Source organism: Zootermopsis nevadensis, unplaced genomic scaffold, assembly GCF_977971745.1.
Source record: "Zootermopsis nevadensis isolate Lab colony 2312 unplaced genomic scaffold, Znev_1.0 Znev_ptg000021l, whole genome shotgun sequence".
Lineage (NCBI taxonomy): Eukaryota > Metazoa > Arthropoda > Insecta > Blattodea > Termopsidae > Zootermopsis > Zootermopsis nevadensis.
The window spans coordinates 14,150,242-14,177,370 of record NW_028259153.1 but is presented as its reverse complement, the minus strand read 5'-3'; the positions used below and the strand labels follow the sequence as shown (position 1 = coordinate 14,177,370).

The following is a 27,129-nucleotide window of genomic DNA, read 5'->3' as shown; positions in this document are numbered from 1 at the left end:
TCGAATTGAAAGCAATTCCTCCACAATTTCGTCTGACTATTGCTGTGAAGTCACTCACAAATGAATCAGCCAAGTCATGGATTCTCGCGACCGCGGGAACGTTCCAAAATTATGAGAAATTTAAGAGTTCATTCATCAGACAATTTTGGAGTAACGAAAGCCAGTCGGAAACTCGCTGCAGAATATACCAAGAGAAATTCAGTCGTCAGAGCGACAAGAGTATGTCCGATCATTTTCTAAAATATGCTGTCTTAGCCAGGCACCTACAACCCCCAATGGAAGACCAGGAGCTCATTTCTGCATTAAAAGCTCATTACCCAATATCCGTGCAGAGAATTTGGTTAGCTAAGCAGCCTAAGGATGTTGAAGAGGTCGTCAGCTTCCTGAGGCAAATGGACGAGATAGAAGCGAAAGAGCAGGGTTACAGGACTGAAAGAGAACCCCCTGGCAACTCGAACCCGCAGAATTATCGGAACAACAGGGCACAATATCGAGGCAATGACAGAAACCAGGAGAGGCAATATCAAGTCAGAGGAATGGAATTTGGTAGGGGAAACAACTATCAAAACCGCCCGACGCGTCGACAGCCGTATTTTGGAAATAGGCGAGACAACATTGCCACAGGTGGGCAGCACAGGGAGGAGGAGAGTCGGAATCACAGGCAGGGGAACCAGTTAAACTCTTACGCCCCCACTTTCAATCAGGAGAGGAAAGAGGAAGACAGCGATCTGCGAATTCCACGACCAAGCTCCAATCAGCATCAGGGGAATTAGATCAGGACGTGTCCGGAGGGCGTGGGTTCGTCCTAGATGGGTGCAATAGAGTAGAAAACGCCCCAAGGAATGAGTTAAAAGCCAAAAGGGTAGGAGTTTGCAATGACGAACTGGGTTTAGGAGACGAAGAAATTTTATTACAAGCGATAGATGGAGACAGATTAAACAATTGCCTCTACGTGAAAATTGTCATGGGAAGTGAAGAGGTGGACGCTTTATTAGATTCTGGATCGCAGATAAGTTTGGTCACTGAAGAAATCTACGAGAAATTAATATTGAAGCAACATCCAATTTTGACGCTGCCCGTTAAAGCCGCTATCCTGATTACAGCCCTCGGTAACAAATCTAAGAGATTGAAAAAACAGGCAATGGTGGAATTTGAAATTGAAGGCGACAGATTCAACCAGGTTTTCCTCGTTGCTCCGCAATTAATGGTTCCTATGATACTAGGTGCGGATTTCTTGAATGAAAACAAAGTGGTACTAAATTTTGCAGAGAGAAGCCTCCAGGCAGAGAGAGACGGAGTTGTTGTTAGGTACAAATCTAACAAGGGCGCAGGACAAGATATCGCGCGATGTAACGGACGGGACCCAAAGGACGATGGTCACTACAACGAAGCATACGTTAACCACACGCTGGTACTAGACTCTGGTAGCCAAAGCCAACTACAGGTGGATCAACCCGCAGCCATTCGTGATTGTAACCATTCGCAGGAAGGGACTGAGATTGGTGAAGAGATAGAAGGAGAACCCCCAGGTGTACATGTAATTTGTAGTTGTTGCAACAGGGATTGCAGTTATGATTGCTCCAAAAGGGAGATTGAGATTAATGAATGCGGGCAATTGGACCCAGCAAAGTTAGAATACGGGAGACGTATCGATATTGATAAGGGGGAGAGACAATGCAATACGAATAATTCAAACACAAGAGCTGCACCGGATGAACGTCGTAACATTTCCAGCGAGGACCTGTCCGGAATCATAGAGGCCCAGGGAAACTTGTCACGTCTGCAGAAAGGACAACTGTCAAATGTATTAGTTAAGTACTTGAAACACTTCACGTCGAGGCCAGGGCGTTGCAGAACGTATAGTTATGGGTTCCAAGTGAACAGTGAGGCAACGATTAGAACGCAATCAAGGCAGATACCTTTCTCTTTGAGGGCAGCTGTAAGAAAGGAAATAAACCAGATGATCTATGATGGTATCATCGAAGTTTCCAGTTCCCCTCACGTCAACCCTTTGGTTATAGTCAGTCGGGAAGGAAAAACGCCCAGGATATGTTTGGATGCGAGGAAGGTAAATGAAATAACTATTGCGGATTCAGAAAGAGAAAGACCAACTGAGGAACTACTCCAAAGATTTCATGGGGCTAAGTTCATGACCAGCTTAGACCTGACGTCAGCGTTTTTGCAAATTGAATTGGATGAAGGATGCCGGAAATACACCGCATTTTTATTCGAGTCAAAGCAATACCAGTTCAAGAGAGTACCTTTTGGGCTCAAAAACAGCTTATGTGCTTTACTGAGAGCGCTACGCACCATATTTGACGGAACCACTTCACATTTCTTGGTGAATTATGTAGACGACTTACTAATTTACTCGAAGAACTACCGAGATCATCTCGAGCATTTGGATACTGTATTATCAAAATTAACTGAAGCGGGCTTCACTATCAATGTGACAAAATGCAAGTTCGGGCAGCCCGAAGTCAAATTCCTAGGTCACATAATAAACGAGCACGGCGTCGTACCAGACCCTGGAAGGATGACAGCGATGCTAAACTATCCCGCCCCCAAAAACCACAAGGAACTAAGGCGATTTTTAGGAATCTGTAATTACCACCATCGGTTTATCATAAATTATGCAAGCTACGTGGCTCCTTTGTTGCCTTCATTGAAAAAGGGGAACAGATGGAAGTGGGATGAACATAAACAGGTCGCATTTGAGACACTGAGACTGCAATTTGCAAACAGTATCCAATTAATGCATCCTAATGAGGGTGATCCATTTTCAGTGTATACAGACGCGAGTAGCTATGCCATCGCGGCGATCCTTACTCAAGCCGGCAGTGATGGAAGTCAGAGGATCATTTCCACTGCATCCTGGGTACTATCCGCCACCGAAAGAAGATATACAACGTGTGAGCAGGAACTACTTGCTGTTGTATACGCCCTCCAGAAGTTTCGGATTTATGTATGGGGAAGGACAATAACCATATACTCGGATAACAAGGCGTTATCTTTCTTAAAGAGGTGCATTTTGACTTCAAACCGAGTATCTAGGTGGATACTTCAACTCCAGGAGTATGACTACCGAATTGAACACATCAATGGGACCAGCAATTATTTTGCAGACCAATTGAGTAGGCATCCAGTGGGTATGGACCCAGGACAGGTGACGAAAATCGGAAAGCCTACTGAACTACTGGTGGCTCTGTTCAAGTTAAATGTGGACCCAATGATTAGAAAAGATTTGAGAGACATCGCTGTTCACCAAAGTCAAGACCACGTTATACAAGGAGCAAGGGAAAAGCTGCAAGTCGACGACCCCTATATAAAAGGCAGGTACTTGCTTCACCAAGGAGTACTGTACTGCAGGAAACCTCACTGCAGTTCAGACTGGAGAATCTACTTGCCAACCAGCCTGGAGACCAGGTTTATCAAGTTCGTTCATGAGTATTTGGGCCATTCCGGAGCCAATAAAACGTTAAGAGCCATAACGGACTCCTTCTATGTGAGAAACCTAGGCAGAAAAATACGCAAGACCCTCTCATATTGTGAAGTTTGCCAGAAGGTAAAACACCCGAACCGGAGGTACGAGGCTGAAGTAAGATCACATCTCCCCACAAAAGCTGGAGAATTAGTCAGCGTTGATTTATTTGGGCCCCTACCATCTGGACGATTTGGGAATAAATATATACTTGTATGCTTGGACGTATTCACAAAACACGTAAAGCTGTACCCTCTAAAATCGGCCACGACTCGGGCGTGCCTGAGGAACATTACCCAGAAATACGTACCCACCGTCATTCATCCAGAAGCCATCTTATCGGACCACGGGACTCAATTCACTTCCGAGGGCTGGCGACGGTCTTTGGAAGAACTAAACATCAGAGTAAAATATTCCCCGATTCGACACCCGGAGTCAAACCCTTCAGAAAGGTTTATGAGGGAAATATCTAAATTTTTCAGAATATACTGCCATACGACGCAGAAGAGCTGGCCGCAACTGCTTAGTAACATAGAGTATTGGTTAAACAACACCGTTTCAGAGGCCACAAATTTTACTCCCGCTGAACTAATGTTTGGCAGTCCAAAACCGAAACTTTTCAGAGAATTGTTACCGACAGCGCCGGAGCCTCTCTTAACCGAGGAAACCGTTGAGAAGAAGGCTATTAAAGCCTACACACGAATGAAAGAGCGCGCCGCCATACGAAAGGAGAGGTGTAAGAAAGGAGTCGCCAAATGGGAACCTAGGCTGCGTGACCCAGTGCTTGTCAGAATAATGCCTGTCTCTGATGCCGGCAAAGGAGTTACGGGGAAGTTTATGCGTCCGTTTGAAGGCCCATACTTCATCTCAAAAGCACTATCGCCCGCCATGTTCGAGCTGGAAGATAAGCACGGGAAACCACGAGGCATGTTTAACAAGCGGGAGTTGAAGCCTTTTCGCATGGAAAACGATGTCTTGGCTGAACCCAAATGCAGGATTGACAAAACCGATGTCGTCACCGAATTGTACTAGGTATCCGCAAGGGAATTAGCCGCGATAAAGTAATGAAGATAATCTAAATTTAAACCATTCACGAAAATGTTGTTACCCACAAACTGCCCTGAGGTTTAGAAAAAAAAAAAAAAAAAAAAAAAAGGGTTACATAACCCAAAATATGAGGGTTTGAGCTAAATAATAGTACATGCATTTCTTTAAAAATCTCTATAATGGAAAGCTATGATAAGAACGCAAGGAATGTTTGAAACAGAATGCAGATTAGAGAAAGCAATTAGGGGTATATAAAGCAGTCAGACTATAAAAAGTTTATCCAGTTGGCATATGTTTGCCTTGTATTTGATTTGTATTTAATATGTTTCTATGTTATAAGATGTCACATTTGAGTATACGTACCAATTGTTCTAGGGAATAATTATCACTACATATAATCTTGAGCGGGATAGAGGTACTTGGTTTATAGTGTAAGTTTAGTCAGATATATATAAAAGTAGTGAGGTAGGAGACAAATTGAGAGGATCTGTGAGTTATAATCTTTTAGAAATACAAGAACAACGCATGTGGAGATAGGGACTCACATAGGTGTGGAGTAAATTGCATGCGAATGATAAACGTAGTATTTACTTATAAAGTAACATAATGACCTTGCTTCACGTTGGGATGTTTAGAGCTTAGATAAGAAGTTCAGACGAATTTGAAATCAAAATTGTCCTCACTTCATTATCGGGGAGTTTATACCAGTCCAGAACCCCTGTAACTTTTGACTTTAAGTTTCAACTGGCCGGAAGATCAGGGGTGAAGGCCCCCCCGCTAGCAAGCCATATGTGGAGGTTCCCTCGCCAGCAAGGGATCTGGTCTCCAGGTCAAAACACATGGCAGTACTCAAGTGGACAGAGTCGACAGCGGGCTTTCAGACAGTAACCCAAACTTTAGTACCCAGTCAGGGAAACAGTGTACAAGATTTTCTGTAAATTAAAAAGTAAAATTATTCGGTTTCTTAAATTTGTTGTTCCTGTATTTATTGATATACATCAAAATTACCACGTCAACCCTGAGGTGATCCTTGTTCCCCACTGACTCTAGTTCGGGATATAACTATCTCTTTCTGCAAGAACAAAGAAGATAAAAGTAGTGAGGAAGGATAGTTATACCCTACCAGGGATCAAAAACCTTGAACATTCAGCCCACAGCCAGTCATTCATAATCCTTTCATAATTTAACCTCACATAAGTTGTGCCTTTCTTCAGAATATGCTCCCAATGCTGTGAATTTTTCAATCTAGAAAAGCAATTCATAATTAATTTTATTCTACTCCAATGAATAAACACATAATGGTGGTCAGGTATGTATGACCATTCATCAATCCATCCATGTTTCACCTCCAATAATGACAGATTTTGGTTGAATTTGGTACCAGGGGCAGGAGATGTATCAACACTAACAATTTTTATACAGATTTCATTTTGTTTCACATCACTGTAATATGTTCTTACCCATGAAGATGAAATTAAATTTTTAGAAGTTCTGTAAAAAATGACATATCAATTCTTTGTATGACAGACATGATATAAAATACAGAGAGGTTTTACTTAAAATGCTATTAAATATTGTATATGTTAAACCAAATTACATGAAAAAATATGTTATGTCTTATATCTATACTACTGATTAGATTTATTACTTTACCCAGTGTACAATATGTGCTGTTGATTAGCTCTGACAGTAAATTAACAATGACTCTAATTAAAGATGCAAAACTGGAAAGTAGATGTGTGTTCCACATTACAGAATAAACTTTTAATTCCCATTACAATAAACCCACCACTACAACAAACATTTAACCCTGTACAAACAAAAGTGCTTACAATGTTTCATCCTGTAAAATTTCTATTTCAAAAGTGTTGTAATGTCTTTTGTATGTTACAGTACCATTTATGTAGTGGTCTGGCTTGCCCCTTTGTGAAGAAAAATACAACTTTTTGCATGAACACCAATATGGAAATGAATGTACTCAGCTAGAAACAAAATTTCCATCACTCAAATCATGTGATAAGTCACAGATACCTTTTATACTGGTACTACTTACCATACCATACTTCCCCGAAGTTACCTTGCCCCAGCTTACGGAGAAGTTGTACCTCTGAGCGATCAATTTCCCACTGGTCCCTAAGGTCAGGTGACAGGTCCCATATCTGAGGTTTGGGTTTCGTGCAGGGTCTTGCTAGCACATGACACAAACCCAGAGCATTTTCTGTGAACAGAGAGATAGTACATGAACAAAATTTCCATTTCATAGTAATTTTTGGTCATTTATGTAACATGCACATCTGGTATTTCATAATAATATGAAGTGTCAATTAATAAGTAGATGACACAATTTTCACTAATATCTCAGTGAAAAAGAAGATGGAAATTAAACTTCACATCTACTCTCCTACACTTTCTCACTTTGAATTTTAGAAACATTAACCTGGATACGACATTAACTTGGAGTTAATTTTCTTATGCTTTCCCTTGGGATTAATCCAGTATGTAAAAAGAACAAACTTTTGTCCTGTATTACAAAACTTTTGCAAACGCCTCAAAATTGACCGCTTGAAAACAAAGTGCTCCGAAAAAGATTTGGATATCAGAGGCATGAAGAAAATAAACAATTTAGGATAGTACAGAATGAGGAACTTTTATATGGGTCACCTAGTTTTGTGTGAACAATGAACTTATGAAGCTGCATGGCAAGACAAAGAATACCTACAGTGTTCAGGTCAAAACATCTCTTGGAAAATGCCCACTTTTGAGATAAAGAAGGACATTAAGAACATCTCATTACAACTTAACTTTAAGACTGAACTTGGGGAGAGAGACTGTGATGATCAGATGGAACTGGTTCAGGATCACATAACTATGTACTCTGGTATTGGAGGCACTGAGCTTTCAAGTTCTGCCATCTTCCACAGTATTTTTGAACTATATACAACACAAAACAAGCCTCTGACAATCAGAGGATCACAGGCTTAGCAGAAACTGCCTCATCGGCTAAATTGGTTCAATAGCAAGGAAAGTGTTTAATGATCCTTTGATAGCATATGTACATATCTGAAAGATCCAACAATTAAATCTTGACCCTGAGTATAGCCATTCTGAGAGACTTCTTATGTTTGTTTTTTTTCAGTTCCTCTAGATAAATAAGATAATACTATAAAATAAGCCATGATTGTTTTGTTTCACATCTTTCCAATTTATTATTCCCAAACATCATACTCATTAACATAACATAACATAACATAACTTATATATTTAATAACATCATTAATATATTTAAATAACCAAAAGAGAACAACCATCTGGAAAAGATTAATCAGTCAAGATGCATGGCATAACTTTTCAGCCACCTCCTTTAACTGAGGCTATTTCTTAGTTTACCTATAATGACTAATTTTAACAATATACATAAACAAATCTCCCTCATTTTTTCACATTTACACAAGTGGTTCTACAAATGTTTTTTAAACCATATGATAGCAAAAGAAATTGTCAGTCAAAATTAAAATTCTCTGTACATTATGCAATGCAATTAGATGACAGAAAATACTAAAACTCTAGCTTCACATGTTGATGTTTTCAGAGAAAAATTTAGCACTAGTAGTTTAAAATGTACCCAAAATATATTGGATTCTGCTGTAATTATCTCTGATACATACAACATAGAGGAAAGGGAAAGTTTTTAATATGATGACCAACTGCACAGTGACATGAGTCACATACCATACAAAGATACCCAAAAGATCATTTGTTTCTAAATACTCACTAGTGTAGGCTTGAACCAGAGCCTGCAGAGTAGAAAATGTTTGGTTCGTAGCAATGTAATAACCCCCATTATCCATGGGCTTGATCTTGTAGTGTTTCACATGATAACCACGTGTTTCTTCCCAGTCCTTCACACTCAATGAATATCCCTGAGGATTATGTTCACTATGCCGCACAAGAAATGTGCCTCGCGTGTTCTCTTCGAATAGCAGCAACTTCTCTGCTTCCTTTCTGGACACTTTCATGAAGAACCAACTACGGACATGCAGAAAAATACACTAGCATAAATAAACACTTACACAGCAGTTGGAAAAGAAAGGTATGTAAGCATTTCCACTGATATAACATTTCTTAGTTCACTGCACTTAAAATTCTGGGTATCCTACGCCAAAATGGTCCTTTTCTGTGTCATCAAAAACAAAAAATATTGCTTTCTTAAATACTTATTTTTAGTTAGTATTATTGAGATTTAATGGTTAAGCAGTATGCTAGAGCAAAGGATGGTCAGCTAGACGGCTTATAAGCTGTGATATATGGATGATAAAAAATACACACGAATGATAGGCCAAGCCTGTGGTTTATTATGTACAGAGTAATAACAGCTTTATTCACACTCCTTTTTCAGAAAAATGGTCAGGAAGTAATTTAGTTCTATAGTTCATTGGCATAATTTTTTCAAAAGACTTCAGAAGCTTGTATTAACTGCAGAATAATAATCAAATGTAAATGAATGGTTAAAGAAATTCTGTTAATCTGTGTGACATATACCTGACAATGCCAGTGCAAATTATGGAATAATTAATTTGAATAGATGTGAGATAAAGTAAAGTTTGTTACTTTAAACTTAGTAGCAACACAGACAGAAATAAAAATACATAATGATATTCATATTGAAATTAAAAGCAGATTACCTCCAATAAAGTGCATTTGCCCAAATTTAATATCCACACCACTATTGAAAAATTAAATTTCAAAAATACACATCAGTTCTTCACATACGTTTATATGCTTAAAACATTTCTTTCTATAAAAAAAAATAGCAATGTCAACAGCGGATCTGAATAATATAATTACTGAGTGTAATTTCAACTAACAATTAATACAACTTCTGTTATAAAGAATTGTGTATTTGTTTGGCAAAAATGATACAGTAAGATGCTCATCTATTAAGTAATTTTAATATAGCAGCAAAAGCAAATGCAAAACTCTAACCCTTCACCCATGCACTGCACATGTATAACCAGGCCCCAAATAAATTGCTCAGCATACTCACTCCTCACTCTCCACTGACTTTTCTTCAGCTACAAAGTTCCAGGGAATTAGCCCTTCTTCTCTTGTCTGGAGGTGTCTCACTCGCCACCAGTCCGACTCACTGCAACATAAGAATCATCATGTCACATACTAACATGCATAACAGAAGATCAATTGGATGACATTCACTCTCTTCCTACCAGCCAGCCAGGATCTGCTTATTTGGGAGGCCCCAGGTTCAATATCAGACTGGAGACCAGCTATCCTGACAGGTTTTTTCATGGTGCTCCTCAGTTCCTCCATACAAATGCTGGGCTAGCAGTACCTTAAACATACCATGATTGGTTCTTTCCATATCCTTTCCAATTATTCAACCATTAATCATTTCACATATATCTACGGAGTCTGAGCTACTGACAGTGTTATTAAATAAATCACAAATAAAAAATTGACCACTGACATTCTTATCAGGGTGGGGGTCATCTTATGATGCAACTTTTCTCAGTCTTCTCTAACCTCCTATAAGCACTGCTGAAGTGTGTGTATGTGCATGCACGTGCGTGTGCATGCATGCATGCATGTACACTCTTTCCCTACTCTCTTTTGTATATATTTATCAAGGCCTCTATGCCTTGTCCTTTGTCCCCCTAATAAAAAAAGTTTCTTTGATAGTCAATGTCACAACATTTAATTCATGTTGGCCATATCTGTCACAGTTATTCACAGAGAATAACCTTTGAATTGTCTGTCATGCATCTGTAGCAAAATATTACAATGTTTTACCTGTCATCAAGAACCTCCATCCTGTCACCTTTAGTGAAAGACACATCTGTATCTTCACGAGCCTGGTAGTTGTACACAGCCACCACCACACGGCCCCGCTGCTGTGGAACTGCGACAAGTGAACAACTTTACTGACCTCAAGTACAAACAATGCACATGCAAAATCAAGCAAGCAAGTTCACATCATAATTAACAGGGGGCAACATAAACATTCACAACAAACATTGCAGTGGAAGATATGGGAGCTTGGGATAATTACGATCTGACAAGAACGGGCTGGAAAGTATATTATATGGTAATAAATAACCATTTTCCTAACAGAACTAATAAAAGCTTCTGACAGTATGAAAATCTGTACTCCAATTTTATGTCTTTCTTTCTTTCTTTTCCTCTTGTCATCTTTCTGTTATAAAAGAAAAACAGACAGTGAAAGAAAGGAAATAAAACAAAGCCGAAAGAACATTTCTTGTATATGGAGGACCTGTAAATTTCATACCACTATTTGAAAATCTACAAGCCTCATTCTTCTTTATTAAAAAGTAAAGTAAAGCTACTCCCACTATACACCATGTAGGCACTTTGGGGGAAGAGTTTGTCCAAGTAGCATTTTTGTGGGATAAAATTGTACTGCAGCATAATTAGTACTTTAAGAAATATAATAAAATAATGAAGCAACTGTGCACATTATGGCTCCATTCCTAATATGTAAATGCATAAACTCAATGCTGCAAGCAGACTGGCCATTCCTCAGAGCACCGTAGCTTACATGGAGTGGCTGGTGTGCGGATTATGTCACCAACTTGTCTCTTCTGCATTCCAAGTGGTCGGTTAGGATCAGGTGTGTAGCGAGGATCAACCCCATTGGTGTGATGGGTACCACCCGAGTCCATCCCATCATGCATTTTGTGCCCACCAGGATGATATACTGACAAATGACACAACACACATGAATCAAGACAAATTACACAATATACAACACATTAGGTTGAATAATACAGTAACTCCTTGCTTTACAAACAGTAACATTTTCACAGTTATGCAATATTATACATTACTATTAGTTTGTTTGTATATTTATACATTAAAGGATCCAGTGGTGGATTCTTGACAACATGGTAATAAACTTGAATTCTACAAAAGGTCACTACCTAGTGAAAACTCAAGAATTATGACAATATAAAACTACATCTGGCATGAAGGAAATGTTCCACCTCAAATTTAGGTGAAGTTAGTTTAGATGGACAAGTCAGTTTTAAAGTTGCAGTATGATTTCTTTATTATGTTGATATCAATTTTCCATTTTATTCTGCCTCTGAGATTATTTCACTTGAGCATCTCTGTTCCATGTACAATATTAATTTTATAGTCTGTCCTACTTTAAAATGAACAGACTACTGCTTTCATGGAAAGAGCATTGCACAGTATAGGAGAAAAATCATTCTAAGCATTTGTCAACTTGTATGTTTACAAAAGTAGCATTAGCAACTATCAGAATACACAAACACTGCTTGGTATCATACTGTAATGACTGCATATAACAATAACACAGAAAACTAAGCAACAACAAACAACATGTAAATTATGTTGAACCCCAGTATGCAAAAACAGAAACAGACTTCTAAAAGGTTTCTATGATGGTGTGGCTTAATTTTAATATACAAAATAATTGATTTCGTCCAGAAAAAGAACAGTATTGAAAGAAACAGATTTCATGCTAGCCCTGCTGTTGAAAGTAACAACTAATAAGACATCCAAATTCATTCTTAACAATTGATGCACTGGTGTGCAGCCAATCAAAACTCCAATGACAGCAGAAATACACATGAGGAGGAGGAGGAGGAGGAGGCGGAGGAGGCGGAGGAGGAGGAGGAGGAGGAGGAGGAGGAGGAGGAGGAGGCGGAGGAGGAGGAGGAGGAGGAGGAGGAGGAGGAGGCGGAGGAGGCGGAGGAGGAGGAGGAGGAGGAGGAGGAGGAGGAGGAGGAGGAGGAGGAGGAGGAGGAGGAGGAGGAGGAGGAGGAGGAGGAGGAGGAGGAGGAGGAGGAGGAGGAGGAGGAGGAGGAGGAGGAGGAGGAGGAGGAGGAGGAGGAGGAGGAGGAGGAGGAGGAGGAGGAGGAGGAGGAGGAGGAGGAGGAGGAGGAGGAGGAGGAGGAGGAGGAGGAGGAGGAGGAGGAGGAGGAGGAGGAGGAGGAGGAGGAGGAGGAGGAGGAGGAGGAGGAGGAGGAGGAGGAGGAGGAGGAGGAGGAGGAGGAGGAGGAGGAGGAGGAGGAGGAGGAGGAGGAGGAGGAGGAGGAGGAGGAGGAGGAGGAGGAGGAGGAGGAGGAGGAGGAGGAGGAGGAGACTAAATTCTTTCTAAATTATTGCTCCTATATTTCCTTTTCAATTAATTTCTACACTCCCACATACTGATTCATCCTAACAAAATATTACAAAATCATTTAAACAACTATCATGCAAGTATACTCACTTGCCTGTCCTCTGTTGTTCGGCTTACAGCAGCAAATCCCCATGTTAGATGACTGTTTCTCACAACTATGTATCACTAGATGCTGATGTCATGATTCACAATCATCCTGGCACAATAGTGCACTGGTGCACACTCACTAAAAAATAAAACTGCCACATTACTATAATCTGCACTGCATACAGTGTCGATGGATCTAAAATGTCCCCCCAAAATACTGGTGGCTGATTTAATGAATCATTTAATTTCCATTCACAAACATGACAAGATCACACAGATGTCATGTTGACAGACTGATGGCAGGAAATTAGTATATACAACAGTAAATTGGCCTCTAGCAATCTCATTAGCATCTGTAAATTATGGAGTAAAAATAAGAGGACAGACACATGGACTCATGAGCATGATGATAATTCAAATCTGACTTTCCTTATAAAATAAGGAAAGTAGGCTAAACATGAGAATGTACCTGCAACATGTGGATCTTCTGCTTGCTTCTTCTTCCTTTCACCATAACCACTTCACTGTTGGTGTCAGCTGTGTGATGTCTAAATTCTGTCAAGCCAGCTGAATATCAGCAGCTATGAGAGCAAAATTTCATACCTACACGGTATTCTTTAGCTTCAGTGTGTGGAAGGGACGCTTCACCTGCAAGTAGTGCCAAGTTTAAGAATGTGTAGTTTTACCTCCAATCCTCCCATAAGTTTAATAAATTTAGAGAGCACTGTTAAGGTGGAATCACACACAGAAATAATGACCTAAAAATGTACTTCTCACCATTGGGCAGACAGACGAAAGAAAGTCAAGGATGAAAGTTAATAACAGTGGAAACCATATTTTCCAAATGCAAAAAAACTGATCTCCATATACACTTGCTGCAGACATACATCTAATGTTCTAACCATGCTACATAAGTACGAATTTTTTAATTTCATTAAACTTTTTTGGTAATAAAAAATGTTAAACTATAAATAACAATTCTTTACAATGTTATATTTTACGCAACATTACTTTCTTCTTAGTGAGCTATTTTTGAGAAAAGCAACGTTTGATTCTACAATATAAAGTAGGGGTTATATTGTAAGTTCAGTGTAAGAACATAAACCAGAAGTATACAAGTTCAATAATTTTAATGCAGACACCCAATGCCAAATTTAATCTAAATCTGCTCAGTAATTTCAGAGATGAAACAGGTGGACATGACCTCTACCATAAAAATTTACTGCAAGCAAAAGAAATTAATTTTGATTTCATCTATCACAAAATGAATATGCCTTCTAGTGGGAATTGCTACTAGGTTATGTGATGCTTCAACCATGGCATCTTTTCTTACTACATTGTTCAATGTGAGAGTAAAAGTGAAATACTACAAAAAAAAAGGCTGGCCAACAGGATTCTGGTGGGCTCGGAACTCGATCCCGAGACATTTGTATCATGATGACTTGCCTTGAGAATCGACCTACAGTACCTAGGTTAAGGAACAGACAGGCACACATCGATACAAACAGATGCGTTCTACTCAAGAAACACAAAGCAACCTAGCACCCCTTTTTTTGCTAGCTCCCTCCTCCATACCAGTGTTGCGATCAATATTGTCGGCAAAACTCACCCTCAATCCGTCCGTCTGTCATACTCTGCTTCCAATTACATCAAGTTTCTCTTTATTATGAGACCACCCCCACCTCAAAAATAGTCCTTCTTTCGTTCACGGAAACCTCGTGAGGAGCCATGTGACCCCGGAAGAAGGTAAATAGTCCCCGCGGTGCCAATAGGCTCTTCGTGCTCTGTATTGCGCGGAAATCCGTGCCGTTCCAGTTCACGAGCATGTTAAAAAAACATACAATAATAATAACGAATGCAGAGTACATAGACACAAAAATGTCTGTAGACGACGTATTTAATCGACTGTAACTTTAGGAAACTACAAGAATAAGGATCCGTAACACATTCACTCTTCCATCTCCCCTGTATGGTTGTGAAACCAGGGCGATAGTGGTATGACAAATCCAGAACTGCCAGCTGGTGAGATGAAATTCAAGAAACAAAATGCAAATTAGGCTGCATCCAGAAAGACTACAAAAAGAACCAGCATATCTTGGGCCGAATCAGTATCAACGATAATTTCTGAACACACGTTGCACAGACGCTCCAAAGTAGTCTCCTCGCTTAACCCGCGTAAACAAGACGGACTGGTACAGGTAAGGAGCCCCGGATCGTGTCCGATGTAGACCGTTATTGTTAAAATTCCAAGTTATGTTACCAGTGCGTTAGTTACTTTGGCCCCTGTAGGCTATAAAGTTCCTCATTTAAGAAATAAGATGATGTACGTTCTTTCCTAAACTTCATCCCCTACGATTCGCTTCAGACGTGTCAAAAATTATAATTCGATAACCAGAGTTTGGTGGAAATCCACGAATTCAATCTACGGAACAGGGTTTTTACAACGAAAGCAGGCAACTACAGCTCACTGCCCCCTCGATGCATCATTTGGTGATTTTTTATCGGTTCGTTGAGCAATGAGGCCGCATTTATTCCTCCTTTTATATGTGTTGGTTTCCTTCCACACCGCAGGTCAAAAAGGCGTACAGGAGCCTGCAATAACAACATGGATCACAGATTCCGCCCCATTTACGATCTCACAACTTCCGAACACCCGAGAGGTAGGTATAAAATTCTCAAGGGCAAATACACAATCATTGCTCTGAATAACAAAATCAAAACACAGTAGCCAAGCGCGCGAACTTTGGGACTGTGAGTTCAAGTCTCATTCAAGGAATAATTTCCGAGTTTTCTGAATCGTCCTGTGTTGGTACAGGCCTTCCGTTGAGTAGATCATTCATCCAAGGATTAAAAACAAACAAATTAAATTAAATAGCAACCTCTTCCACATTGGCATTACGTCTGCTGGTTACAGTTTACAGTGCTGAACATGGCTCCCTGATCTTATGCCCACTTCTAAATATCTTTACATCTCTTTTACCATTCTACAGTCTATACTTTCATTTTAAACTACACCGCTATCTCTCGATTTTAACCCCCCCCCCCCCCAACAATTTATATTTCATCACTGATCCTTTCTCCCATTTCTCTTTATGCTTGGTTAAGTATAACCCAACTTTTTGCAGCTTTCAACAGCAACCTTTTAGTACGAAGTATAAAGGTTGAAGTTAATACGATAATGAAGAAACAAGCAAAGGAAATCAAGAAAACGCGAAAAATAAAATAAGATCCCATCGATAACATACGTGTCCTCTTAACACTCCATCATACAAGCTGTACAGATTGTCGCGTATTAATTGTGGGATAATATTTAATCAGTGTAGAAGGTGTACTCCAAAGGAGTACACATATTTTGCAAACGGTTGTCCTTTGATAATTTCTGTTCCTCTTTGTGGCCTTGATGGTAATTTAGGCCTGCTGCAAATATGAGTACACACCATTTCTTTCACTCTATTCATCTCGTACTGAAATTTTGCAGTAGAAGTGAGCATTAAACATACATAATGTCAACAAAAGTACTACAGCTAATTACGAACACAGGAAAGTATTATTTTCGTTGTTTCTTTAAATAGTCTGTCCACACATTATAACAAAATATTTTCAAACTATATTTCTCAGGGGAAGTTAGTCAGTCCGTTTTCAAATATCGATTTCGACTTTTTTGTGTGTTTGTTTGTTTGTTTATTAGTTATTTATTTAACGGCGCTGTCGGTCGCTCAGACTATATATATATGGTCGAATGATAAGATGAATATGATATGATAATTAATTAATAACAAAACGGAAAGAATATAGAAGGAAGCGGTCGTGGCCAAATTAGTGGTATGTGTACTATCCCGGTATTTTCTGAAGAGGCTTAGGGAAACCAAGAAAAATCCGAATCATAAATGCCTGTCTCTGGGCACAGATTTAATCTGGAAACATCCCGAAATGAAGCAACAGTCGCATATAAAGCAGGAGTTACATTGGACCTATAAGAACGAAAATTACAATCGCTTAAAAATTGATGTAAATCACCACCTCTAATTTCATTTAAATTCAATCAGTAGTTTAAGAAACAAATCATGCAGACGGGCATTTCTACTCGTGCCTTCAACCCAAAACCAGTTTGTAATTTTAAACGAAAGATATGGAGCACATTCGTACATGCAACTCCAAAACAGATCCCAGCAGCTACAGAACACAACAAGTTAATATAGGTTTAAGATTAACTTTAACTCAAGGGTTATTTACATGAGGCTACACCTGCAGGCGTTCTCAATTTACATACATCCCCTGTCATCTTTAAAATCATTATCTCAAAAATGGATGATATCACGCATATACTGTTGAATACAACGTGCATATCTCAATGACAAGAATCTTATCTGAATATCATTTCGATATCATGAATGTGCAAAAAATCTGATAACTTCATTTACACGGTCAAGTAAAGGGGACGATGTATTAAAGTGTCTCGTTTGGGATTAAATGACCAAAATAATTAATCCACCGACACTGACGCTTACAATAACAAACCTAACTACACATTAAGAACTGCCTGTTATTCAGGAGGAAAGCTTTAACCTTCGCAGTGATAATGTGTGATGTAGAGGGGAACATAAGAACACTGTCAAAAATACAAGAATTTAACTCTCCACAATATAGTGTTTTAACAAAGACGTTTCAACTGTAAAATTTCTAGTCACAAACTTACATCCATCGGACTTCCGCACTGTCAAGGTCAAAGCGTTTCATTAAGAAATTAATAATGCGACAGATGGCCAGAAGAAACCTGTAGGATTTGAGGTTTTCACGACGGTGAGGCTGAATATTGCTGTCTTCTGGGTTGTTGCGCCGTGTAGTCCGGTAGAAGTTTACCGACGTTTCAGACGCCCTTGCTGCCTCCATCATCAGGGGAAACTTCTACCAGACTACACGGCGCAACAACCCAGAAGACAGCAACCTTCCGAGGAAACCTGAATTACCGACAACAACAGGTGACTACGGAAATGTAATAATCAAAACAAGATGATGAAGATGTGTAAATATCACAGCTTCGCCACTGACGAAAGGATAGACAAAAAGAAAGAATGCACATAGTTGCGTTGGGATGGGCAATACAACTTGACACGAACAGGTAGGAGCGTCGAGACGCCCAACGTCTCGACGCCTATTGTCCTGACGCTGGAATTCAGATGTCGAGATAGTCGTCAGCATTGCTTCCTAAGAAGGACTGCTCCATGGAGTTGGCTAATGTCTAACATTTTAAGTCATGTATGAATATTTCGCAAGATGAGCAGTTTTTGAAAGCAGCGATAAAACAAATTTAACTGTGACCTACACAGATGATAAGACGTCGTTAAACAAACACTAGACAAGAGAGGAAGGACTAAGTGCGGGGCCCATGTAATCGGGAGAGCGCGGGTTTCAATACCGGCCTACGAAAGGATATCCTGGGTGGTATATTGCAATGAATTTCCGTAGTCCCTCGAGACAAATTCTGTTTTAGCATCTTATTATACGCCATGAAAAAATCGTTCAGCCTCCTGTCCAACTCACAAATCATTCCACTATTCGACACTGTTTGGCTGTGCCTAGCCGTCATACACAAACCAAGCTACAGCAACTCCAAGTATAAATTACATTCGAGATGTAGTTTAGTTCACTATGTTTAAAGCACAAAATGGTAATAAGGTATTTCGCAATTACACATCTCGTCCTTAACATTAAAATGGTTAATAGCGAAATTATAATATGGTAAAACGTTTCGATACATCCAGCTACGGCCGGTCGGAATGCTCGACCGTGTTGTCCCACATTGCTCAACGACCCAAAACGACATCACGCAATGCCTCAAAAATCGACCTGTCATCCGTTCATCGCAGGCAGACGAAGTTCGTCATCCACTTCTTGTTGCCGTCTCGAATAGCGCCACGGTATTACAAACAGTGACTGACCGACAGGGTCAATATCCGACGCCGAAATTTAAGCAGGTCCTCAGAACAGGCCTGGATACATCCGGGTGAACGGATCAAGCGCCGAAGAATTCTCCGAGAAAAATGTTGTAGTTCAAGTTAAAAAAAATTTAAACATCAATCTATCAAAATGCATGAAGTGAACGCATACAGGAGAGCAGATGTCCGTTCAGCTTTCTGCAAGCTCTCCGCCCAACTCAAAATTCAGTTTTCACAGTCTACACGAAAACTTGTTGGCGAATCTAATTCCCCCCCCCCCCCGGTATCGGCATATTAAATTACATTGCACGAAATTCCAATCATTTTGCATCGATATTCTCAAAAACAACTCAACGTACAAAACATTTGGAGGCCTGCATAACACCTGTAACCTCTATTTAAAACACATTTCGACCTATAGGTCTATGAGGAAAGTGATACGCTGTTGAATGGCATTACGACCTCTGCTGAAACCAAATTTCTGCGAACAGGCTCTCCAGGTTCTAACTACCCTCAGCAAGTAAGTACAAATTTCTAAGTAAATAACAGTAAGTTACCACTTAGTTGACTTTCGGTTCCATAATGGCCAAGAAATAATTGCATCCTGAATGGAAACATCAATTTGTGGGATATCTGTGCCTGTATCAGCAAACCTTCTTTCTTCATCTTTTCCATGTCTATCTTCCTTTGTTAATTTATATTATATTTTACATTTCCTTCTATCCTTTCTTCATTAATTTCTTCTTCTCTCTCATATGTTTTCATTCTTTCTCATTTCCTCCTCCGCTTATTTCTTTCACTGTTTATTTTTCTTTCGAAAATGGCTGTCTTCTGGGTTGTTGCGCCGTGTAGTCTGGTGGAAGTTTACCGACGTTTCACAGGTCCATGCTGCCTTCATCATCTAGCAGACTACACGGCGCAACAACCCAGAAGACAGCCGTCGTGAAAACCTCAAAGCCTACATATTTTCTTTCGTTTATCTTCCCTTTGTGTTTGTCTCTGTTCCTAGCTTCCTCCTAAAGACTCCGCCCCATTCCACTGCTTTACGTCGCACAAATTTACTTCAACAAACAGATCGTAAAACGCCTGACTCTTGTTATCTGCATCTAATACGACACAGAATAGAAATCGTTCTATGGGCGCAAAGCTGCAAAATTGGGATCTAGACGTTCTTTTTAAACAATTTACAACACTGAGAAACATCGTCAATTTCCCCGGTAATATGTTCGCAAAAGTGAGCTCTTGACTGTTTTACACTTTATCTTCCACAAACAACAGTCGCGTAGCATGAAGACGGATCAATACCGAACCTCGAGATTCAAAACAGTAGCTTTGCTGGACGTATCGGTTAAAATAGTTAAGTTGTGAGTTTGATTCGAAGAGCCACTCAGAATTCAAACAGAAAGCTTTGTACCAGCAACTTGTGGTTGAAATAATTTTCGATATGATGTACATTTAACGAAATAAGTGTGATTTTTGTCTCTCCGTTGGCTTTGTGGATTTGACTGCATTCACAGTGGATTAGTGTGGAACAACATATAAGCAATAAATGAACAAAGGTGTGGAGCTTTCTAGAATCCTAAACAACGCATTTGGCAAATACGTCCAATCCAATCTGAAATTTTAATACTTGTAGTAAATATTCTAGCATCATTTATAACATCTACCATCAAACACAGAAAAACATGTCTCAAAACCGAACCGGAAAAAATCGGTGACTTATTTATCAGATAAGTTCATTGGTCCTGAGAATAAAATATTAACTTTAACAAATTAAAACTATTTTCACATGAACAGAAAACAAGTGAAGACTTCGTGGAAATTACGAAATATGTTTCCAGAAATTTGTCATAAAGAAATATTGATTTTTGTCGAAACCGATGACGTAATTTATTACGAAAACAAAGAAAAACACAAACTGTTAGATGCTACTAACAAAGTTGATTTGGGGATAAAAACTAGATGTACGTTCATGCAGCTAGTGTTAAAAACTTTGAAACGACAGGAAAGTTAAAATAGGCCCTGTTTGGGAAAAATAAACATTGGATTCACGGAAAAATTTATATCGTCTACTATCCAGTTCAATATTTATTTTTGTCATTCCGTCTCCAAACAATAAAACTGAAAAATACAAAACCATATTTTACTTGCTCGTTATTTTTAATGGATATAAAACTTGGTCTCTCGCTGTTTGAGAAGAGCGCGATAAGGAGACGCAGAAGAACAAAAAGTAACATGAGGATAGCGAAAATTGCATAATGTGCTTCATAATTTGTAAGTGCTCTTCACCGAGTAATATTACAGCACTCAAAATAAGGTGAATGAGATGGACAGAGCATGTAGCACGCACGAAAGCACCGATAATTTCGTGAAAAGTTGCAACTGGAAAACATAAGCAAAGAAAGCACTCGGTAGACCTATGCGTAGATAAGAATATATTCGAATGCATCAAATAAACAGGCTATAACGATGTCTGACTCAGAACAGGGCCCAGTACTGGGCTCTTGTGAATAAGGTAATCAACGCATTTACTGTTCGTTGGGGGCTAAGATTCAATAAAAATGTCTGCATCTAAGAAATGAGTTGTCGTCCCCTTAGCTATTCCATATTCTACAAACGTTAACCTGGAAACTTTGCTTAGTTTTTCATATTTATTACCACGCAATTTCAGAGTCCTGCACTAGAGTTGCTCCCACCTCCGAAGTTCGAACGATCACCATGTTGGTATTATTAGTGGTAGTGAATTAAAATGCACATAAATCGGAAGGAAATTAATGAACCATTGCTGCACCAAGACATCTGCTTTAAATTGTGGTTTGTGAACGCGAGGTATGCAAGGCTCACGCTTCGAAATTAGGCGCCAGCATTTAGCTTACTATCGCTGTTCCTAAGACTGAGCAAATAAACGGGCTTAAGTAAGCTACGTACACGGAAAACGTAAAGCAAACACCAGAACAATTTTAAAGTAAGCTACAGATGAGAATGTTTTAACGGAAACCGTTCGCTTTATTATGCCCTACGGGAAAAGATTTTGCAGGGTTAAATCTGGAGACTTCAGACAGAGGTACTTTGAAACAACGCGGTCTCAAAAAATTGTTAAAAAAGGTGCGTCTAACTCCCCACTTAAAATCTGAGTTTCAGCAGCTTAACGTAACGGGAAGCAGTTTTATACGGACTGAGGCAGACCTATGTTCCGCATACATTTAATCACCGACGGTGAATAAAAAGTGTTTTACTGCTGAAAGTTTGGAACCTCCTACAAAAGGACAATCATTGTGTGCTTTAATGCACCAATGGAAATACAGAGAAACTGAAAGAAGACTGAAACATACTCGTCAGTATCAGATTAGTGTTCACATGTAGCACGAATTTCTAACTCAGATTTGGATCACTGTATAGTGTATGTACAGTAGAAAATCCTTTTGTCCTGAAGATACTTTGTTGGACGAAAACTTATCCCAAAGGAAAAGACGTACAGATTGGTTTTAACTACATTATAAGATTATACTGTGTGACGAAAATATATAAATGTTGAAAATTACACTTTAAAAAGAAAACAACACTAACCATGTGATTTTTTTCTGTAAATCTGTAAATGTTCTTTAATTTTTCTGTAAGCAAAAAATTCGCAATCAACCATTTGCGTTTAAAAAAATTACTGCCGAATGACCTTGAAAATTAGAAAAATTTAAAATCCTCTGTTCGGAAAAACCACGGACTGATATTGTCGTGACTATAACATGACGCTGACATGTGCGTGACCTCAAACGGACATGAGTATGGTCACTCATATTCCAACAGATTGGCTGAAACAAGTGTTTCAAAAAATGACGGCCAACTGACCTTGAAAATTTCAAAGTCCTCCATTCGGTAAACCCTGGGAATGATATTGCTGTGACCATGACAAAACGCTGACCTGTCAGCGTCCTCAAACCGACATGAGTATTGTTACTCAGATTCCTACATATCGGCATAAATATGAATTTGAAAAATTGACTTCCGAATGACCTTGAAAATGTAAAAGCCCTCTATCCGGCAAACCCGAGGACTGATATTGTTGTGACCTTGACATGATTCTTACCTGTGCGAGACCTCAAACTGACATGAGTATTGTCACTCAGATTAAAGCAGATCGGCAGAAATATGCTTTTGAAAAAATGAACTTCGAATGGCCTTGAAAATTTAAAGCCCTCTATTCGGAAAACCCCGGAAATTATATTGTTCTGACTGTGACATGAACTTGACGTGTCTGGAGTATGTTCACTAAAATAAATACATTTCAACAGAATTAAGTGTGAGAAAAATTTGTCTAAAATGAAATTGGAATTTTCAAAAGTCTTCATTCAGCAAAATATACGGTTTATATTGTCGTGAACTTTAATGACACTGACAGCTACGAGACCTCACCATACCTTTCCCATAACAAAAGTTTAAAAAATGCAAACCCAACCACACAACGAAACGTAGGGTTCCCAAACAAATCCTAGCACATTCCACATAAACCTAACCTAACCCAACCTAACAGAAACCTAACCTCACCCAAACTAACCTAACCTAACCCAACCTAAGGCAATCTATCCCTATTCAAATTAATGTGTGTATATTGTAACCTTCACATGCCCTTGACATATCTATGACCTCTAAATGATGTTGCAATGTCATTCAAATTCCTACAGTTCTCTATGTGTATGCGTGAGAAAATAGTACATCAAATAACCTTGAAGAGTATGACACCACTAATTCTCAAACAGTTTGAGTGAACCTGTCGTGGTCTTGACATGACCTTGACCTATCCGTGACGTCATTCTGACATGAGTATAGTCAACCAAGTATTTACGGTTTGGCAGTAATAAGGGTGAAAAGATATGACCTTGAGAATTTTAGAGACAAGTATCTGGCAAACTATTGGGCCGATTTTGTCGTACCTTTCATATGACCTTGACCTATACGTGACCCCATTTTAACATGAGTATGGTCAACAAGGTATTAACGGTTTGCCAGAAATAGCCGTGAAAATATATGACCTTGAAAGTTTAAATAAATTTATCTGGGAAACTATTGGCTGATATTGTCGAGACCTTACTTTGACCTTAGCCTAACAGTGACCTCAACGTAACATGAGAATAACCACTGTGATAACTACGAGGTGCGATCGGGAAGTTTCCAGACTGTATCAATAGAGGGCGAACCGGATGTAGTACGAGCTTCTGCCTTTAGGTGGTGCGGCCTACATTCATAGTGAATCAGTGTGCCAGCCGGCATCATCGAATTAGCATTTGTTTCTTAGTTAAGGGCGTTTTGGTAGTGCATTACACCGACCCTCCTGCGATTTCGGAATGGCGGATTTTCATGAACAAATCAAATTTTGCCGAAGACTCGCCAAAACGGCTACGGAAACCTATAAAATGCTAAAGCAAGCATTTGGGGAGTCCGCAATGGGTCGTGCACAAACTTTTGTGTGGCATTCACGTTTTAAAAATGGCCGAACCTCTGTCGATGATGACGAGCGTTCTGGACGACCATCTTCGAGCACAACGCCCGAAAATGTTACGAAGATTCGGCAGGCCATTCACGAAGATCGACGTCGTACCATCAACGACTTGTGCGACATTGTTGGGATAGGCTATGGGACCTGTCAGCTGATTCTAAAGGAAGAACTCCACATGCGATGCATCCTGTCGGAGGACCAGAAGCAGAATCGACTTCTCGTTTGTCAGGAGCTCAAAGATCTTGCAAGAACCGACCCCAACTTCCTTTCTAAGTTCCGTGTGACTTCTTCCTCTTCCCAAAGATGAAAATTCAGCTAAAGGGAAGGAGATTTGAGACGACAGAAGAGATTCAGGCAGAATCGCAGATGGTGCTTGACAGGCTGACAAAGAAAGGTTTCCAGGGATGCTTCCAGGCTTGGCAGCGGCGCTGGGATCGTTGTGTTCACTCCCAGGGGAACTACTTCGAGGGTGATGGATGAATTTAATACCTGAGATAAGTGTACGGGTTTTTATAGGCGCAGTCTAGAAACTTTCCGATCGCACCTCGTACAGTTTGGAAGATGTGACGGCGACAAAAAATGGACAAATTATACCCAACTTAACCTAACCTAACCTAACCTAACCCAAATCAACGCAACCTAACACAAATTAACTTATACCAATCCAACATCAACTAATCCGACATAACCGACAACACAATGCCTAAGGACTTCCAAAGAACCATTCCACGACTTCTCCAAACATTCTCCAGCATTTCACTATGACTCAAATATTTACGTAAATCATCAAAAGGACGTCTCCGGCACTAACCTAGGATTTATCAAGAATTTTTCCAAAAGTTCTCCAGCACTTTACTATGATTCAAATATTTACGTAAATCCTCAAATGACTTATCCAGAATTTCTCCAGGAATTCTCCATGAATATGGACACCCAGATTCCTGCAGATCGGCAGAAATATGCGTATGAATATTTATTTGATTTATTGACACAGTTATGATTTATGTTTTCTGGAAAGTTAATCTATTAATATTTTCTAACTAAGAACTAACTCCATGACAAGCTGTTAGTCGCTCGGCTAGTCAAGAAATTCACTGGTTTTTATTGAGCCCGGAAGTTCATTACCATGTTCGCAAGTGCCCGTCGGTCACTATCCTGAGTCAATCAATCCAGTCTACACCCTCCCCTTTCGTCCGGATCCATTCTTAATCTTGGCGCTAGATGGAAGTGGTTAAGTTTCATGCCCCGAATACTTACATAACCGCAGTACTCAGTGGGTTGGAGAATAATTCGGCCCCAGAACAGGTAAAAACATGTCGGCCAAAAGAAAAATTCCTTCCCCGAAAGACTCCTTCCTTATCCTAACCGATTCTCCACTCGTTATCTGTCATCTCAACTGACGCAATATAAAAAAAGCAGTTCAAACGGCGCCAATTTTGTATATACTATTGGCCTTCGTGTTAATTTTCTTGGAGATCATTCGCTGTAAAGCTGATCACACTTCATACCGTTGTCAACTTGTGTAAACTGAACCACCTTTACTCCGATACCAGCCAAGTGTCGGATCACAAATGAAGCCCCTAACTTCGGACTGAGGGAATGATAATGTGCTGTTTTTTCGAGGATATCACACACCTCGTGGGGTAGTGACAGACGACCTGGAAAATTTCCTGAACAACCACGAAGAAACTCAGGATAGCCGTGAGATCTGAACCCAGAACCTCGAAAATATGAATCAGGAATGGTAACCACTCGGCTGAGACGCTCAGCTGCCAAATATTATTGTGGTGATGACATCAAATACGGTGGAATGGGTGGGGAATGTAGAACGCAAGGACAGATGCGAACTGCATAACTACACATTTTTGGTCGAAAAACGGGAAGAGAAGATATCACTTCGGATACCTAGACTTAAATGCAAAGATAATATTAAAATTGGTGTTAGATAAATTGGGTGAGGATTTATCTGGATCAGAATAGGTTTCAGAGGTGGGCTCTTAAGAACACGGTAATAAACTACGGGTACTATAAAAGGGTTATTTCTTGACTAGCTGAGTAACTGCCAGCTTATCAAGGAGGATTCTGCTGCATGGAGTTAGCTGACTACCTTTCTGGCTCTTCTCAATAACATGTACTGGTGTCTGACATGTGGAGTCGACGGTCTAACTGAATCGGGGTTGAAATCCTGTAATGGTGTTTCGTAGTCTGTGCTGTGTAGGCCTATTCTGGCACTGTTTACATTTCACTTATTCGAGAGACTTCTATCCAAAATGTGGGTGGTCGTGACGTCAGCGTGTGGCATAGACGTTAATTGGACTGACATTGATTAGTGGCCGGTCACACTATAAAAGTTGGGGCTGTTGATATGCTGTTATGTAAAGGACAAATGTTTTAGGAGTGTGGCGTCATCTTTACGTGACAGTTAAGTGGCAAACGGGCACATAGAACTTCCCACATAAGGAATTCGAAAAGAAGACGAGAATCCTAGCAAACTGTTGTAACAACAATGGAAGCTATATGGTTTGATCTACTACCAAAATCGTCAAATAAACTATAAATAAACATATCTGGTGACAAGTACGAAGTAAAACTCGAATTATGCAATTTTCCTCAGCCTCCCGTTCGAAAATCTTAGGTTCCCATGGTGGTTTTCTCTAGCACTGATACAATGTGAAGACTTCTCATGAGACGTTTAAACTAAGTGACCAAGTTTTCCTCAGCACGTTCTACAAGAACGTTAGGACAGTCCCACGTTAATCACAATTAACCAACATCTAGTGAATAACACGTTATGTGGGTGCAGTGTTATGACGTAGTTACCTCAAGGGGTTCCTGTCCGTAGTTAATTAGGAGAGGTGCCGCGAGTATCACGCGACGGCATTGTCGATATTTGTTATCCGGGATATCCCAC

General features: G+C 39.8%; 1 protein-coding gene across 5 annotated transcripts in view; it reads right to left on the bottom strand.

The window, feature by feature from the left end:
- The window catches only part of Src64B (Tyrosine-protein kinase Src64B), a 47,582-nt gene that overhangs the window by 13,088 nt on the left and 7,365 nt on the right, over positions 1-27,129 (bottom strand). For 3 of the 5 annotated variants that reach the window (XM_022067883.2, XM_087352993.1, XM_087352992.1), the window contains exons 2-8: positions 13,264-13,442; positions 12,798-12,933; positions 11,100-11,258; positions 10,334-10,442; positions 9,573-9,671; positions 8,301-8,554; positions 6,582-6,746 (exon numbers count right to left, since the gene is read on the bottom strand). In XM_022067883.2, the coding sequence (XP_021923575.1) occupies positions 6,582-6,746; positions 8,301-8,554; positions 9,573-9,671; positions 10,334-10,442; positions 11,100-11,258; positions 12,798-12,840 (829 nt within the window). In that variant the 5' untranslated portion in view covers positions 12,841-12,933; positions 13,264-13,442. Of the gene's footprint in view, positions 1-6,581; positions 6,747-8,300; positions 8,555-9,572; positions 9,672-10,333; positions 10,443-11,099; positions 11,259-12,797; positions 12,947-13,263; positions 13,443-14,403; positions 14,579-27,129 lie in introns of all 5 variants that reach the window. The other 2 variants (XM_087352994.1, XM_087352995.1) reach the window with 2 other exon arrangements.